The sequence below is a fragment of the Sphaerodactylus townsendi genome, linkage group LG07 (assembly GCF_021028975.2).
Source record: "Sphaerodactylus townsendi isolate TG3544 linkage group LG07, MPM_Stown_v2.3, whole genome shotgun sequence".
NCBI lineage: Eukaryota > Metazoa > Chordata > Lepidosauria > Squamata > Sphaerodactylidae > Sphaerodactylus > Sphaerodactylus townsendi.
In genome coordinates, this window is record NC_059431.1 from 10,141,742 (window position 1) to 10,160,883 (window position 19,142).

The 19,142-nt window shown below is 47.4% G+C and overlaps 1 protein-coding gene across 3 annotated transcripts in view; it reads right to left on the bottom strand.

Annotated features, from left to right (window-relative positions):
- PSTPIP2 (proline-serine-threonine phosphatase interacting protein 2) overlaps positions 1-11,066 on the bottom strand; it is a 62,907-nt gene extending 51,841 nt beyond the window's left edge. For 2 of the 3 annotated variants that reach the window (XM_048503922.1, XM_048503920.1), the window contains exon 1: positions 10,943-11,066. In XM_048503922.1, coding sequence (XP_048359879.1) covers positions 10,943-11,011 — 69 coding nt within the window. In that variant the 5' untranslated portion in view covers positions 11,012-11,066. Of the gene's footprint in view, positions 1-2,731; positions 2,786-10,942 lie in introns of those variants that run through there. The other variant, XM_048503921.1, reaches the window with a different exon arrangement.
- Between the last annotated feature and the right edge of the window lie 8,076 nt (positions 11,067-19,142).

Sequence of the window (19,142 nt, forward strand, 5' to 3'; positions counted from 1 at the left end):
TTTTGTTCCTGACGTTTCACCCATGCCAGCCAGAGATGTGGGCAAAATGTTAAGAGCAAAAACCACCAGATCGTGGTCACACAGCCTGGAAAACCCACAACAGCCAATTGATTCCAGCTGTAAAATCCCCAACAATACATTGATCACTTTCCATTGCTCTTCTTTTTGAAGAAAACCTCGCATTTGTACTTTACTTTGGGCTTATATCCAGCCCTGCCCCAGCCAAAGGCAGCTCACAAACAACACACACCACAATACAATAAAATTCAGCCCAGTAGCCATTAAAACCCAAGTCAATGTAGAATTTAAAAAGCTTTGGTGCCAGTCAAATTTCCAAGTTAAGTTTTCCAATGGAGGGGAGTGATGCCTTAGAAACTCACAGAAATTGGGAGCATACCTTTTTTTTAAATAAAAAATCACCGCCAATATACATATTTTCCCCAAGAAGCCCAGAGCACTTAATAAGCAAGTCAATCAACTCACACTATTGCACAAATTCCGGTTCCCAAGTTGCTAACAAAGAGAGTTTTGAAATCCAGCACACTTCAATGAAACTTGCCATGATTATAAAATTTTGTGACTATCTAAAGCAGTGGTGGCGAACCTTTGGCACTCCAGATGTTATGGACTACAATTCCCACCATCCCCTGCCAGCATGGCCAATTGACCATGCTGACAGGGGATGATGGGAATTGTAGTCCATAACATCTGGAGTGCCAAAGGTTTGCCACCACGGATCTAAAGTCACCTCAGTAACACCAATAAAGAGTTTTATTACTTCTGATTGCAAATGGGAGGAGGGTTGCTATTGTGATTTGCCAAAGACTTCACCACTGTGGCAAGATCTGAGCAGGGAGGGGGTACCGTTTCCCAACCCACTACTCAATTTTCTTAGTCATAGGCTCATTCCGCATATGCAGAATAATGCAGTTTCAAACTGCTTTCAGTGCTTTTTGAAGCTGTGCGGAATGGCAAAATCCACTTGCAAACAGTTGTGAAAGTGGTTTGAAAACGCATTATTTTGCGTGTGCGGAAGGGGCCAAAGATTCATGTGCAGTGTGAGACAATATATGAAGTCTTCCTGTCTGGGGTTAGTCACCAGTCAAAGCAAAGAACTCTGCACGTGCTCATAAGTGCTCTCCTTATTAGGAATATCCTCAAGGCAGAACTCAGAACAGAATTCAGGCTCTCAGCCAGGAATATGACAACATTTAACATTTTTAAGTGTTCCCAGAGATTCTTGTATTTTATTCCCCTTTAGAATTTACGTGTCTATTCTATTTTCTTTACATTCCCATCCCTTTTGAGTCCCCAACTTCCTCTTACAATTAGGTTTTGGTTTCATTCCTTTTCAGGTATGTGTCTTACGCTTTAATACGTATGTTTTATCCTTTAACATGTTTTCTGCTTTATTTTGTTACCTCACACTGGTCTGTGACTGTTACAAAGACTGGCTCGACTTTTATTGTCTCACAACATCTTAGGGAAAGGCAAGGCTTTTACTAAAAGGAACTTAAAACCACATATTTCCTGGCTCGCAGATACATAGCCTATAACAGCTCCTGCTAGACGGGAACTAAGAACAAGGAAATTCGTCCAAACACAGAATACCAAAGAAGTCCTTCTCACAGAAGCAAAGTCTGCCTACACCCAGCAAGCAAGAATTAGAGCTAAACTAGCCTAAACTACAACTTTTATTTCATTTATTCATTCATCTCATTTCAACATTTATTCATTCATTCATTCGTTCATCATTAGATTTGGTAGACTGCCCTACCCCAGAAGGGCTCAGATTTATTCCCCAATTTTCTTTCCATTGAAGTGGGGGGGGGGGGGTAGGGCAAAAACGGCTCCCAGCACCGTCATGAAGTGTCAGATGAGGATCTGGAAAACCCGGGTTCGAATCTCCACTCTGCCAGGGAAGCTTGCTGGGTGACCTTGGACCAGTCACACACTACCAGCCAAGCCTACCTCTAAGGGTTGTTGTAAGGATAAAAGGGAGGAGAGGAGAATTATGTCACTCCCCAGTGCGGAGGAAGGAAGGGTATAAACAAAGTAAATAAAATTTGAATCTCCAGTGGAAGCTTGCTTGGTGACCTTGGGCCAGTCATGTGCTCTGAAACTAGTCTACCTCAAAGGGTTGTTGTGAGAATAAAATGATGGAAAAGAGAAAACCACTTGGGGGTCTCTATCGGGGAGAAGGGCGAGATAGATATCAAGTCAATCAATAAATCAAGTGCCCCCCTCCTCCTTTTCGCCTGCACAACAACCACCCTGCAAGGTAGGTCACACTGCAAGAGAGCAAGGGGCCCAAGGTCACCCCTCGGGCTTCAATGGCAGAGCTATGGGTTCAAACCTAGTCCTACCAGGCCACTCTGACCCCTACACCACAGTGGGTTTTTTAGCCGTTTCAAAACACCGGATCGAGGACAGCAATGATAGAGAAGACACGGGTTCGAATCCCCCCCCTCCACTGGCACATTGAGCAAACCACCTACCCTCCCTTCTTCATTGGGTTGAGGGAAGGCAGAAAAGAAGAGAATCCCACTGATCTCTCTCCCCGCAGAGAAGGAATCTATCCCCAACCCGGGAAGGGGGTATTGCTTTCCCCCACCTGATAGGGTCCCCTTTCTCTGCCCTCCGCCCTTAAAGGAACCCTGGCAACATCTGGACCGGACTCTCCGCCGCTGGCAGCCCCTCCCTGCCCTGACCCCTGGGCACAGGGGCTCACCCAAAAGTGGTCCTTGAAGAGGGTCTCCGGCATCCTGCCCGTCCAGAGTTTGAATCCCAACCAGGTAGGGAAAAGTAGCTGCAGCCGGGCAGGCGGAGAAGCTGAAGTTCCTCAATTCTCGGAGGCTTCCTCTGGGTCCTAAAGCCGACTTTTTACCCAGAAGGGAAACTCCGTTTCCTTTTTCTCCAGGCGCCGGTCCCAGGCATCTGGCTGGCCTGACCCGACCCTGAATATCTCATCACCATGTCGTGGAGGGGCACCATCAGAGGTGGGATCCAACCAGTTCTCCCCACTTCTCTAGAAGTGGGTTCTAATTTTTTCTGAGTGCCGAGAAGGGGTTACTCAAGCAACCTCCCTGCCCAATAGGGACTGGAGGTGCGTGTTGAATCCCACCACCATCAGAACCTGTTATTAAAATTTTTGGATCCCACCACTGGTCACCATGTTTCATTTTGGGCAGGCGGGAGAGAGGAAAAGTCTTTGAGGAGTTGCCAACTCTGGGTTTGGGAACGCCATTCAGAATAGGTAACTCTGCTCATGCTCATAAGCACTCTCCTTATGGGGACTAGGTGGCTAGCGTGGTGTAGTGGTTAAGTGCAGGTGGATTCCAATCTGGAGAACCGGGTTTGATTCCCCTCTCCTCCTCCTTAGTGGCAGAGGCTTATCTGGTGAACCAGAAGTGTTTCCGCCCTCCTACGTTCCTGCTGGGTGACCTTGGGCTAGAAGTCACAGTTCTCTCAGAACTCTCTCAGCCCCACCTATCTCACAAGGTGTCTGCTGTGGGGAGAGGAAGGGAAAGGAGCTTATAAGCCACCTTGAGTCTCCTTACAGGAAGAAGAGAGTTTTGGATTTATATCCCCCCTTTCTCTCCTGCAGGAGACTCAAAGGGGCTGACAATCTCCTTGCCCTTCCCCCCCTCACAACAAACACTCTGTGAGGTGGGTGGGGCTGAGAGAGCTCCGAAGAGCTGTGACTAGCCCAAGGTCACCCAGCTGGCGTGTGTGGGAGTGCACACATTCCCCAGATAAGCCTCCACAGCTCAAGCGGCAGAGCGGGGAATCAAACCCGGTTCCTCCAGATTAGAATGCACCTGTTCTCAACCACTACGCCACTGCTGCTCTCCTGTGTGTAAGGATAATACTGTGTGTGAGGATAATAAAATAAAATACCATTCTCCAGGACAAGAACTTCAAAGGTAGAATCCAGTGTCTAACTGTAAAATTAGAATCCATCAAGTACTTTGACACCGTTTCCCAAGGACTTAACAAAAACCCAGATTTGACTTTCACATAATAACATCTCATCCTGTATTTCATGCATTTCATGTGTTCAGTGTTTCCCTTCATAATCTCAACTATAAAATCCACATAAAATCTTTAAGTGCCACAAACAACGTCCTGTGGACTTTATTTTCCCACATACCACCTTGAAGGGTTGTCGGTTTTTAAACCGATCCTTCCAGTTGTCACTTTAAATATCCATTTATCTTCCGCAAATAGCAAGCAGTGTTATTTACCTCTGTGCTATGAATAACTTCAACTCCCTATTTTCATGCAGCAAGTCAACGTTAAGGGACAGAACATTTTTCTCCTGGTCTGTTGGCAGTTTTATATTTTTTTTAAATCTTAAAGTTGCCTTTGCCTCCCAGATAAGAGAGAGCAAATCTAAAGGTTCATATCCTGCAAGCAAGGTAAATGGAGGCGAAACCTCAGAGAAGAAGGTTGATTTTATACCATATTTTCTCGGCCTTTAAAGAGTCTTGAAGCAGCTTACAAACTCCTTCCCTTCCTCTCTCCTCACAACAGACTCTTTGCGAGGCAGATGGGGCTGAGAGAGTTAGGAGAGAACTGTGACTAGCCCAAGGTCACCCAGCAGGCTTCATGTGGAGGAGCACTGGAACAAATCCAGCTCACCAGATAAGAGTCCACCACTTTTAGAAGAAATAGAAGGGATAGTTTTTATACCACACTTCTCTCTTACCTTTAAGGAGTCTCAAAGTGACTTACAAATAATCACTATCCCTTTCCCTCCCCACAACAGACACCTTGTGGGGTAGGTGGGTTTGAAAGAATTTGGAGACAGCTGTGACTTGCCCAAGCCAGCAGGCTTCATATGGAGGAACAGGAAGAAGAAGGAGAAGGAGAAGAGTTTGGATTTTTATCCCCCCTTTCTCTCCTGTAGGAGACTCAAAGGGGCTGACAATCTCCTTGCCCTTCCCCCCTCACAACAAACACCCTGTGAGGTGGGTGGGGCTGAGAGAGCTCCGAGAAGCTGTGACTACCCAAGGTCACCCAGCTGGCGTGTGTGGGAGTGTACAGGCTAATCTGAATTCCCCAGATAAGCCTCCACAACTCAAGCGGCAGAGCTGGGAATCAAACCTGGTTCCTCCAGATCAGAGTGCACCTGCTCTTAGCCACTGCTCTTAGCCACTACGCCACTGCTGCTCCTCCTGTTTGGATTTATATCCACTGCTTTGGATTTATATCCACTGTTTGGATTTATATCCACTGCTATATCCTGTTTGAATTTATATCCACTGCTGTTCCTCCTGTTTGGATTTATATTCCCCCTTTCTCTCCTGTAAGGAGACTCAAAGGGGCTTACAGACTCCTTTCCCTTCTCCCCTCACAACAAACACCCTGTGAGGTGGGTGGGGCTGAGAGAGCTCCGAAAAACTGAGACTAGCCCAAGGTCACCCAGCAGGCATATGTTGGAGTGCACAAGCTAATCTGGTTCTTCAGATAAGCCTGCACAGCTCAAGTGGCAGAGTGGGGAATCAAACCCGGTTCTCCAGATGAGAGCGCACTTGCTCTTAACCACTACACCATGCTGGATCTCAAACAAACCAGGTTCTGCAGATCGAAGTCTGCCTCTCATAACCACAACATCATTCTGGTTCTCCCTGCCCGACACGCCTACATTAATTATTTAAACATGCTCAGACTCTATTTTTGCCCGTGCAACTGGCCGCTGTTTGCTTAGGAAACAACCCATCGCCCCCTATGAATTCCTGGAAGACTTTTGTTCCTCTGTCCGTCAGTTACTGGAAACACTTATGGTTATTTGTAGGGCTGAACTCGGGACCCAGGAAGAGGAAGTGTGAGCAATTGGAGGCGGTGGAAAACAAATTTGAAGGGCGCAGAAGGAAAGGCGCAGAGTGTTTGCTGCTTGCCCAGGATCACTCGCGCCTGGTTGCACCCGCAAAGTCATCTGGGATGAAGCCGGGAGATACAATTGTGATTCCTGTCTCCGTTCCCCTCCTCTGAATTCTGAAACAAGCATCTATTTTTGCATCCTGATCCATGAAGCTAAGCAATCCCGGGCAGGAGATCTGCCCAAAACCTCGCATACGCGGTGTGTTAGGTTCGCTGACCGAATAGAGCGGAATAAAATAGAATTATATATCTTTGGTGGCATAGCTGTGGCAGAGAAGGGTGTCTCTGGGCATGGGCAGAGGGCTCGTTGGGCATGAGGAGAGCAAAGAAGCTGTGGCAAAATTATACTTGAGAAGGAAGGAGCCTGGGGTTGAATGTCATGAGTATATTCTGCCAAGGGATTCAAACACAAGCTTGAAAGATATGTAATGTAGGAACAGCCAAAAGTCAGTATTCCCAGTTTTCAGCCAGTGATACCGGCCCCCAATAGTGCTTTTGAATACCACAGAGTCAGAGACTCAAGACCTAGCTAATGCTCAGCAACTGTGTGGGGAGCCTACCAGACATGTTCAGAAATACACCAGTAATTTAAAAAGGTTATGCTGATGACTGCATATTTAATATTCTGCAATACTGTATTGTATGTTAATGTACGTATGTGTTTGCTGGGGTACAGAAGTGGCTTACGGTAGTTACGTTTCTCTTTCAGTTGAGGGGAACTGTAAACATGGCTCACCACGAGCTACAGCAGTGGTGGCGAACCGATGGCACGCGTGCCAGAGGTGGCACTCAGAGCCCTCTCTGTGGGCACGCGCGCACAGAGTTCGTCATGTAGGGGGAGCAGAAAATCACACACACACACACACACACACACATCTAGGGTGGCCTAGCTTCTGAGTAAACCTTCCTAGGGTTGTGATTCACCCATTCAAAGCATTGCACGGTTGCTTCCCCAAGCTTACTCCTGAGTAACGCGGGCCTTGGAGCAAACCGTTTTTTTCTAAACTAAAACCTCAGTATTCAGGTTAAATTGCCATGTTGGCACTTTGCGATAATTAAGTGGGTTTGGGGTTGCAATTTGAGCACTCGGTCTCGAAAAGGTTCGCCATCACTGAGCTACAGAGTAAATGCCACTGCTCTAACCACTATGCCGCAGCACCCCTTCATGTCAGAAGGTACGTAAGGGCCATCATTTACTTAACTATCTTTGTACCTCGCTTTTCTCCCCTAGGTTGACCCAAGTCAACTTATCTTGTTCTGCCCTCCTTCAGTTTTACCCACTCAAGTGGCCCACGGTCATCCAGAGAACCAGTGTGTAGTGGTTAGCTTGTGCATTACAGCACATGGATTTACATTCCCACCTTTCTCTCCTGTGAGGAGACTCAAGGTGGCCTACAAGTTCCTTTCCTTTCCTCTCCTCACAGCAGACCCCTTGCGAGGTAGGTGGGACTGAGAGAGCTCCAAAGAACTGTGGCCAGCCCAAGGTCACCCAGCAGGAATGTAGGAGTGCAGAAACACGTCTGGTTCACCAGATAAGCCTCCACCACTCAGGTGGAGGAACGGGGAAGCAAACCCAGTTCTCTAGATTGGAATCCACCTGCTCTTAACCTTTACACCATGCTGCTTGTCTGTACAAGCAGGAACCCTGCAGGCCCATGTATCTGCCTCTGAAGAGGGTGTGCCACCTATACAGACTAATGTATTATTACCAGTAAATAGTATTGAAGAAATTCTGACCAGACTTGTCCTGGCTAGCCTGATCTCATCAGATCTTGGAAGCTAAGCAGAGTTCGGCTGTGGCCAGGATTTGGAGGAGACGTCACCTGGGAAGTCCAGGGTCACAGAGGCAAGAAATGGCAAACCACCTCCGAACATCTCTTGCCTGGAAACCCTACAGGGTTGCCACACATCAACAGCAACTTGATAGCACCACGTGGCAGACGGAGGAAGAAGGATCTTATTGCCTGAGGCTACCCAGCAAGCTTGGCTCCAGCAGGATTTGAATCTAGCCTGAAATCCCCAAGGGGACACACTGGATCCCAGTAACAACCGATTCCTACAACTGCTCGGAATGTGTTGCCCCGCAGAATGCTTTAAAATTGCTGGCTTGCTAGGGTTGCTGAGTCCGGGTGTGGATATTTGAGGGGGGTGGAGCTTGGGATAGCGAGGCTTAAGGAGAGAAGAGAACTTAGTGGGGTAGAATGCCATGCAGTCTGCCTTCCAAACCAGCCAACCATTCATTCATTCATTCATTCATTCATTCATTCATTCATTCATTCTCATCCTATCCTTGCAGGCTCAGGGCAGGTCACAAGATAAAATCAATTATACACTCATTATGTGTTTATATTCTATTATATATTATATGTCATTATGGTTGTTTTACTATTGTTTTGGTTGTTCACTGCCCTGAGTCCTGCAGGGGAGGGCGGGCAACCAATGTAAACAAACTAACAAATTAAAAGTTAAAATATAATTAATATAATTAAAATTAAAATTAATAAAACTAATACAATTAAAATATAATTAAATTAAAATATAAATATCAGTACCATATTAAGACAATTGAAATAATAAAATAACACATTCAACACCAGACTACCGTTATTGTTGTTGTTGTTATACACATAACAACACAGCACAAGTGTTTGGAATTCATCTCTGAATATCGAGTCCTTCCCAAGGACCTGGGATATTAGAGGTATTTGCATAGAATGTGCGCAGTTCCTAGAAGTGCTGCTTTCTGCAGCATGTGGACTGATGTTCTGTCCAAGTTTAGACTTTTTAGATGCTTTTTAGGGTTTCTTGGGATTCCTCCTAGAGCACCGACTACTATTGGGATTACTGGGATTATTACTGGGATTATTGGGATTATTATTATTGTTGTTAATTAAACTTCATAGACCGCTCAACCCCTGGAGGACTCTGAGCGGTGTACAAGGCCATAACAAGGGTTAAAACAATAACAAGGGTTAAAACAATAAATAACAAGGGCCATAACAAGGGTTAAAACAATAAATACAATAAATCAAGAATATATTTAAAACCCTTAAATTACATAGTGTCAACATAAAATTTTGGTAGATGCCAACACTCGAGGGCAATGATTAATAAATAATAATTAATCGCCACTGCCACCTCTTCCCCGCCCCCCGCCCCGCCCAGAAGCAGTGGATTAAATGTTTGAAGCAAATAAATAATGAACAAATGAGATAAATTGTAACTCTGGCAGATCTCCTGCGCCCCCTGGAGGTCGGCCACCCTATGGCATTCTTTCAGAAGGGGAGGGTCTACATACAACCTGTTCTTTCAGGCCTCTGCATGGCTTGCAATAAACTGGGGCTAACCCACCTGAACGCAGCCCATCAGCCAGGTATGGTGGCCTGGCGGGTGGCTGCCGAGCTAGGGTTGCCAACTCCAGATGGGGAAATTACTGGAGATTTGGGGGTGGAGCTTGGGGGAAAGACAGACCTCCGCAGAGTGTAATGCCATAGAGCTCACCCTGCAAAGCGTCATTTTCTCCAATCTCTGTCACCTGGAGATGAGTTATAACTCTGGGAGATCCCCAGGCCTCCCCTGGCAGTTGGCAACTCAGTTAACCACTCTGGTTTTGCTATTGCAGGCAAGCATTACAAACAGGGGAACTTTGTGCAGTAGTGGTTAAGAGCAGTGGACTCTAATCTGGAGATTTCCCCTCTCCTCCACATGAGCGGCAGACTCTTGCCTGGTGAACGAGATTTGTTTCCCCGCTCCTACATTCTTGCAGGGAGACCTTGGGCTAGTCACAGTTCTCTCAGAACTCTCTCAGGTCTGTGTTGTGGGGAGAAGAAAGGAAAGGAGTTTGTAAGTCGCCTTGAGGCCAGGTATAAATCCAAACTCTTCACATCCACGACTGAGTTTGGCTCGACAGGTTTCAATTTTGCGAAGGCTTTCCTTTCCCTGGGGAATCCAGTGGGCGTCCTGTTACAAGGAATTAGCGGTAGCAGACTCAAAAGGGCTCACTCTGAGATCCCAGAAATCTGCTGCCAGCTGAACCAGGCAATGCTGACTTTTATAGATCAAACGGTCTCACTCAGTACACAGCAACTTCATTTGTGTCCATGCAGGTGTTCACCTGTGTGTGTGTGTGTGTGTGTGTGTGTGTGTGTAGCTCATGTATCTAATCTGGCATAGGATGTTAAGAGCTCATGTATCTAATCTGGAGGAACCGGGTTTGATTCCCAGCTCTGCCGCCTGAGCTGTGGAGGCTTATCTGGGGAATTCAGATTAGCCTGTACACTCCCACACACGCCAGCTGGGTGACCTTGGGCTAGTCACAGTTCTTCTGAGCTCTCTCAGCCCCACCCAACTCACAGGGTGTTTGTTGTGAGGGAGGAAGGGCAAGGAGATTGTAAGCCCCTTTGAGTCTCCTACAGGAGGGAAAGGGGGGATTTAAATCTAAACTCTTCTCTTTTTCTCTCTTCTTTCCTGACAGCCAGCGTGGTGGAACCTGACAGCCAGCGTGGTGTCGTGGTTAAGAGCAGGTGGATTCCAATCTGGAGAACCAGGTTCAATTCCCCACTCCTCCACCTGAGTGGCAGAGGCTTATCTGGTGAATCAGATGTGCTTCCTCACTCTTACATTCCTGCTAGATGACCTTGGGCTAATCACAGTTCTTTGGAACTCTCTCAGCCCCACCTGCCTCACAAGGTGTCTGTTGTGGGGAGAGGAAGGGAAAGGAGCTTGTAAGCCACCTTGGAGTCTTTTTACAGGAGAGAAAGGTGGGGTATAAATCCGAACTCTTCTTCTTCATCATCTCCCAGAATTACAGCTGATCTCCCCACTACAGGGATAAGCTCCGCTGGAGAAAATAGATGCTTCGGAGGGTGGAGTCTATGGCATTGTACACCACTGGGGTCCCTGTTTTCCCCAGGCTCCATCCCTAAATCTCCAGGAGTTTCTCAAGCTGGATCAGGTCACCCTAACCCACCGTACCCCAACTAGGGTAACCCCCCCCCCACCCACCCCCAAGTGGTCAGAGGGCAGTTAACAGCACTACCAAGCACAGATGTCTTACCTGCATCGGGCAAGGTGTTTCTCTGAAAAATGTTTCCACCGACGAAAAGGTGTTCCATACTGCTTCCATCTCTCCTGGGTTCCCCCTGCTGAGCTGCAGCTTGTGATATTTGTGTTGAACACAACAAACAGGCCCGGACCTGAGTCCGGGAAGGATTTATCCGCAGGTGATGCGCCGCAGCGTGTCTGCAGAACAACGCTGGAGGCGGGGAAAGCCCAATGAGGAAATGTCACCTAGGGACAGTCACCTCGAGACAGCTGCTTCCCAAATCTACAGAACTGCACAATGTGGGATCCAAGAGGCAACAGGAACTCCAAAATTACAACTAGGTGACTATCCAAAAAGGTATCAGGGATACAAAGGGCCCCTCCTCCTTGGACTAAATTTGGAACCATCAAAATATTTCTCTAAAACACACAATCGGTCGAATCCCCACTTGAAATTTGTACTCAGATCCAAACCTGTTCATTGTGAAACTGTGTCCTCTTCATCAGTTTCTCCCTCCCCACCGCAGCGAGCACACAGCGGACACACCCGCTTGCAGAACTCTTAGCAATCCCCACTACCAGGTGAGCTCGCTTCGACGGTCTCCCCTGATTGGCTGGCGTGCCTTGATGGGGCGGGACTTTTTCCCACTGCGGAAACGTACATTGTAGGGAGGTTTCCCTCCGCTCCTTGGAGGGACCTACTAGGGTAGTGTGGGGAGTATGGGGAGTATGGGGAGAGGTATGTGGGTCCAAGACCGCTCAAGGTCTTAAAGGTTAAAACCAATACCTTGAAAATAACGTGTAAAAGCGTGTAAAAGTTTAACGTTTAACTGTCTAACTGTGCAAACAGTTAATCGTTACCTGTGTAAACCATGAACTATTCAAAGTTACGTTGCTTTTGAACTGGTGTTTAACGCCATTATGCATTCCTCCTTCCTGCTGGCTTCATCGCAAAAGTGGAAACGAAAACCAAGGAAAGGTTGCGCTGCGGCATTGCAGCACTGATTGGTTGCCCAAATTCCGCGTCACACTCCAGGGCGGGAAACGAGTCAGGGTTTCAACCCTCATCCCTCCCCTTGGATCAGCCCTGAACCATGTTAATGGGGTCTATGCCACTAGCAACCAGGTTCTGCCGGAACACAGATTAACGGGGAGAACGAGCACCAGAAACGGAATCTGCCACACAAGCAATGGGGAGGTCGTCGCTCAAACGTGGTTAGTTTGTGTTCTGAAACCTGGCTAAGACGGTAGTGGGGATTCGACCAATAGAGGTCACAAGGAATGAAAACGCAAATTCCCATTACAATGTGAAGAAATGTAATTTAGGCAATTATCTATTTCTGTGAAACAATCGTTTAAAATCTAGAAGGGAATTTTAAATGAAATAGAGGGTTCGAATTCCTAGATTTTTTTTGGCTGTTTTACAGTATCTTTGGCTGTTATGTTGTAAACCAGAGGTCCCCAAACTTTTTGATACTGTTGGCATTTTTGGAATCCTTACACAGCATGGTGGTCACACCCCACAATGGCGGCCAGAAGGGGTGGAGCTAATCACAAAATGGTTGCCAAAGGAAGTGGGTCAGACACACAAAAGAGACAGGAAGATAAATATGAAAATACACTGGGGAAGAGGAGAGACAGAGAGAGTAAAACCAACACTGGTGGCAGCTACCACAAAAACCATTTTATTTTCATCTGCATAGCCAATGAGATCTCCGGTGGCCAATGAGAAGTTCTAGTGGACCCCATCTGGCAACATCCAATCTCTAAAATCATTTGTCAGACGCCCGGTGAAGTGTCAGGGGGCACCCCAGCTTTGAACTTCGGATCTGGCTCTATGGAAGTTGCTCAGAGTAATGGTGGGTCTGGATAAGCTTCTTCAGGGGGTGATTGACTTGGATGTGTCCAAGACGGCTATTGCTGATTCCGCACAGGAAACATGGATTCATGGAACCCGTTTCTGTTGCCCGTGCGGCCGTTTGCACAGCGGCTGCAGGGGCCAGCGAGGATTGCTGGAATCTCGGAGGCAGAAGACAACACGGTTCGTGTGGAAATGCTGTTTCCATGTGAACCGCCCAGCTGAGAATTCCCTCACTTGAGGATCCACCCCCGGAAATCCACCCCAAGAATCCCCCATTCAAGAATCTACCTGAAAATCTCCCAACCAAGAATCCACCCCAAGAATCCCCCACTCAAGAATCCATCCCGAGAATCCCCCATTCAAGAATCTACCTGAAAATCTCCCAACCGAGAATCCATCCCAAGAATCCCCCACTCAAGAATCCATCCCAAGAATCCCCCATTCAAGAATCCACCTGAAAATCTCCCAACCGAGACTCCACCACAAGAATCCTGCACTCAAGAATCCACCCCAAGAATCCCCCACTCAAGAATCCATCCCAAGAATCCCCAATCAAGAATCCATCCCAAGAATCCCCCATTCAAGAATCCACCTGATAATCTCCCAACTGAGAATCCACCCCAAGAATCCCCCACTCAAGAATCCATCCCGAGAATCCCCCACCTGAAAATCCACTCCCCCAAGAATCCACCCAACCTACTTGCATAACATGGCAGCTGCCTATTAGAGAATCCACTCTAATGGTGACCACCTGGAGAATCCACCACAATGGTGGACGGAAGAGGGTGGGGATTGAACGCTTCCTGTTTCCTGAAGTTCACACAGGCAAACAGAAAGCATTTGCAATATGGATGAAAGAAAAAAAACATTGCTAAGTTAGGTTGGCCAATAAAATGGGTTAGAAGCGTGGGGGGGGGAGTGAGTTCTGTGGAAATTCCCCCCCCCAAGCTTTTGAAAGTGGCCTCAACCTGTTTTCCTTGCCCTGTGCAGAATCACCCGTTGTTTGCCAGCCTCCAGGTAATCAATGATAGCAATGTAACAACATCTGATGTAGTCAATAATAAGAATGACAGATTGAATATATCTTAGACTGAACCAGTTTTCATGAGCTAGTTTTGTCCATTAGACTGAAAAATACTGTTCGAGAGAAGACAAAGGAAGAAAACCTCAGGAAAATTAGCTGTTCAAGTAACTCTCACCTCTCAAGAAGCTGAGTTATTTTTTCATATGTGGTGGACTTGTAAAAAAGTTAAAAAGTTTAGCTAGATGTTTATACTAAATTGCAAAACATTTTTTAAAGTAACTCGCCCCTAAGGAATTATCTCTGCAAATCAAACTTGCCGTCTGAGACTGCAGCTTCCATTTTGCCAAACACCAACACCAATCCTGCAATGTTGAACCAAGGCTAGGATTCCCAACCTTCAGAGGATTTCAAAACAGCCCCCAAACTTCTTGCAACGGATACCAGTCATGATTCTAGGAAACTTTATTAGGCGAGCAGACAAACGAGGTAAGGAAAGATCACAGCCGAAGGAGCCTAGGGGAAGGCGGAGGCAGAAGAAAGAAAGGGACTCAGCAATGAAGAAACTGACTGCTTCACCAGGGTTTCAGTTTCACTTCTGCCAGGAACTTACAGGGTTACACAAGTTCCTCAGCCTCCCTGACCAATATGGGGATATTAATACTTGCCAAACTTACCAGGAAGCTATAATTCTATTTTTATTCCACTCTTTCTCCAGAGAGCTCTGAGTGGCACATAACACCCTCCCCCCGAAGCCCAGCAGAATAATTCTGTTTTACAAGCCCCACAGAACTGTGTAAGATCCTGCAGGGCTTGAACAGATGGTGGCAAGGAGTTCCACTGAAGAAGAAGAAGAGTTTGGATTTATATCCCCCCTTTCTCTCCTGCAGGAGACTCAAAGGGGCTTACAATCTCCTTGCCCTTCCCCCCTCACAACAAACACCCTGTGAGGTGGGTGGGGCTGAGAGAGCTCCGTAGAGCTGTGACTAGCCCAAGGTCACCCAGCTGGCGTGTGTGGGAGTGCACAGGCTAATCTGAATTCCCCAGATCAGCCTCCACAGCTCAGGCAGCAGAGCTGGGAATCAAACCCGGTTCCTCCAGATTAGATACACGAGCTCTTAACCTCCTACGCCACTGCTGCTCCTGAAGGCCCTGGCCTGGGTGGAGGCTAGCCATTTTATGGAGGAGCCCAGGATCACCAGTAGGTCGGCCTTTGCCAAATGCAGAGGTCAGGTGGAGACATAGGGGGACAGTCAGAGTGGTTGAGACATAGGGGGATTCCTCAGAATTAGAGCTCCTATCTAGATTACTAGAGAAAATGAATGCTTTGGTAAGGGAACTCTGTGGCTGTGAACCCCAGTGAGATCTCTGTCCCCCCCCCCCAGGCTCCGCCCCCCAAATATCAACTCAAATCAAAATACTTTTATTGGCATAATAAACAATACAGATTAATAGCGATCCCAGATGAATACAGTCATGGTTGCATTTTAATGACATAACATAGGTACTTAGCCATCATTTCAGAGATAGCACAACAATAGTTTAATAGATAGGAAATATTTTGTTTGTCTGATAGATCTTTATTAAAGAGTAGAGCGGTCAACAAGTTGGACCTGATTGTCATAAAATGGGCAGTGTAGAAGCTTACGAATTACAGATTCAGTCTGTTTCATGCTGTAATCGCAGACTCTGTCCTGGTAGGGAATTTTTAGATGTCTTCCTGTTGTTGCAACTGAAGGAAACCCTTTGCACCTTGCCAAGTAGAGAGCTCTTCACTGGTTGGGTAAGATTAATTGACTCAGGTGTTTACCCAAATATCAAGACGTTTCCCTACCTGGATCTGGTTAATCCTACCCCCCATCATTTATTATTACTATTTATTCATTTTATAATCCCACTGCTGTGGAGACTCAAAGGGGCTTACAATCTACTTTCCCTCCTCCCCCACAACAAACACCCTGTGAGGTGGGTGGGGCTGAGAGAGCTTTGAAGAACTGTGACTAGCCCAAGGTCCCTCAGCTGACATGTGTTGGGGCGCACAACCTAATCTAGTGCACCAAATAAGCCTCCACAGCTCAAGTGGCAGAGCGGGGAATCAAACCCCGTTCTCCAGATTAGAGCGCACCTGCTCTTAACCACTACAGCACGCTGGCTCTCTAGGAAGGCCTCGGCCAGGTGAAAAAGAAACCTCCTTGTCTGTGATTTGTCTCCCAAATGCTGAAAGCTGAGGATGGGAAGGAAACTTTGACTGCTGGCAACCGGAATGAACGTGTCAAATTTTTGCAAAGCGGACGGATTCCAGGATTTTTCCGTCTCTGACTGTTCTGGTCTTGTGCCTCTTAATTCGTCACTTGATCATAAGAACATAAGAACAAGCCAGCTGGATCAGACCAGAGTCCATCTAGTCCAGCTCTCTGCTACTCGCAGTGGCTTACCAGGTGCCTTTGGGAGCTCAAATGCAGGATGTGAAAGCAATGGCTTTCTGCGGCTGTTGCTCCCGAGCACCTGGTCTGCTAAGGCTTTTGCAATCTGAGATCAAAGAGGATCAAGATTGGTAGCCATAAATCGACTTCTCCTCCATAAATCTGTCCAAGCCCCTTTTAAAGCTGTCCGGTTTAGTGGCCATCACCACCTCCTGTGGCAGCATATTCCAAACACCAATCACACGTTGCGTGAAGAAGTGTTTCCTTTTATTAGTCCTAATTCTTCCCCCCAGCATTTTCAATGGATGCCCCCTGGTTCTAGTATTGTGAGAAAGAGAGAAAAGTTTCTCTCTGTCAACATTTTCTACCCCATGCATAATTTTATAGACTTCGATCATATCCCTCCTCAGACGTCTCCTCTCCAAACTAAAGAGTCCCAAGCGCTGCAGCCTCTCCTCATAAGGAAGGTGCTCCAGTCCCTCAATCATCTTTGTTGCCCTTCTCTGCACTTTTTCTATCTCTTCAATATCCTTTTTTGAGATGCGGCGACCCTCAGAACTTCGGACACAGGCCACTCCAAAGTGTGGATTGCAATCCACCTGGCTTTATATAAGGGCATGACAACCCTTGCAGTTTTATTATCAGTTCCTTTCCTAATGATCCCCAGCATAGAGTTTGCCTTTTTCACATCTCCAGAGCTGCGGAAGTGAAGATTCCCTGATTGTAGTTTTGCCTCCCAAATGCAGCTCACGTGTCAGAAGATGGAGCTTGGCCTAGGGGCGGGGCCCCAGTAGAGCATTTGCTTTACAAGCAGAAGGTTGCGGGTTCGGTCCCTGGCATCTCCAGTGAAAAGGGAACAGGTAGTGAGTAATAGAGAAGACCTCTACTTGAAACTCGGGAAAGCTGCTGCCAGCCAGAGCGGGAAATGCTGCTCTTCGTGTGAGTGCAGGATCAGGGAGACGCCGGTTCAGGCCCTCAGTCGCGCAGTCAAGTTCATGGAGCTACCAAAAGCCGAGCAGTTTTCCGACTCAGCCTGGCCCACCTCACAAGTTTGTTGTGAGATACCAATGGAGCAGGGCACAGTAATGAGGGACAGAGCAATGTTCAGCCTGGAGAAAAAGAGGTCGAGGCGAGACATGGTTGCTCTCTTGACGCATTTGAAAGGCTGGCGCGTAAAGGAAGGCAAAGAGCTGTTCCTGGTGGCAGCGGAAGATAGGACTCGCAGTAATGGGTATACATTTTGGGTGGAAAGGTACCAGCTGGATATTAAGGGGGGGGGAGGAGATTTTACAATAGTTGTTCAGCAGTGGAATTGGCTGCCTAGGGAGATGATGAGCCCCCCCTCACTGGCTGTCTACAAGCAGCAGTTGAAGAAGAGATTGGACTTATACCCCTGCCAGTGTGCTGTAGTGGTTAAGAGCAGGTGAATTCTAATCTGGAGAACCAGGTTTGTTTCCCTACTCCTCCACCTGAGTGGCAGAGGCTTATCTGGTGAACCAGATGTGTTTCTGCAGCCCTACATTCCTGCTGGGTGACCTTGGGCTGGTCACAGTTCTTTGGAGCTCTCAGTCCCACCTATCTCACAAGGTTGTGCGGAGTGGAAGGGAAAGGAGCTTGTAAGCCACCCTGAGTCTCCTTACAGGAGAGAAAGGTGGGATGTAAATCCAAACTTTTCTTCTTCTCTCCTGTAAGGAGTTTCAAAGCATTGAGCAGCGGGCTGGACCAGATGGCATGTATGGCCTCTTCCAACTTTTACGATTTTATGTTAAGAACATAAGAACTAGCCTGCTGGATCAGACCAGAGTCCATCTAGTCCAGCACTCTGCTACTCGCAGTGGCCCACCAGGTGCCTTTGGGAGCTCACCTGCAGGAGGTGAAAGCAATGGCCTGCTGCTGCTGCTGCTCCTGAGCACCTGGTCTGCTAAGGCATTTGCAATCTGAGATCAAGGAGGATCAAGATTGGCAGCCATAGAAGATTGGTAGCCATGTTCACCCTCCTGAGCAACTCAGATGAACATGTGATAGATGCAACTGCTCCCACATTAGGGTTCTGCACCTGGGAGACCCAGATTCGAATTCCCGCTCTGTCAAGGAAGCCTGTTTTGTGACCTTAGGCCGATGACACACACAACCTAACCTCATAAGGCTGTTGTGAAGGGCCAGTACGAGATGAGTACCCTGTAAGCAGTTTTGGGTCCCCATTAGAGGGAAAGCTGGGATATAAATGAAGTAAACAAGGGAGTAATGATGTTGCAAGGGACCTTCTGTCTGATGAATTCCATTTGGCAGTGAAAGGTGAGGTATAACTCCAAACTCCTCCTCTTCCCTCTTCTTCCTCTTCCTCTTCCTCCTCCTCGGGTTGCCCAGGGATCCATGTTGCACTTAAATTTTCAAAGGGGAGACCTTCAAAACAACTAAGAGGAGATTGAGGATCAAAGTGGGGTGCCTCAGTGGAGAAGAGGACAGGGGCCTTACAAGGGATCCCCAACACCTTTCCTGCCCAAGTGTTTTTGGGAAGAGGGCAGGATGTTCACCCAGCAAGGCTTCTCATTGGCCACCAGAGGTTCAATTGACACTGCAGATTTTTAAAAAGAGTATTTTGGCATCAGCTGCCAGCATAGCACAGGATCCTCGCTGTGTGACTGAAGGTAAAGTTGCAGCTGCCATTTCGTGGCTGGCTCCGCCTCCTGTAGCCGCCATTTTGTGGTTGTGCCCGCCGTGTTGTTCCAGAATTCCGAAGGTGCCCGCAGGCTCAAAAAGGTTGGGGAATGAAGAAGGTAGAGAAGGGAACAGGATCTAGGAGAAAACCTTGAACTGAACCAAGGAAGCTTAGTGCTGCAGTCAAACAACCGCAGGGCACTGTGGCCTGCGCTCATCCATCCACCTAACATGGTCCGGTTAACATGGA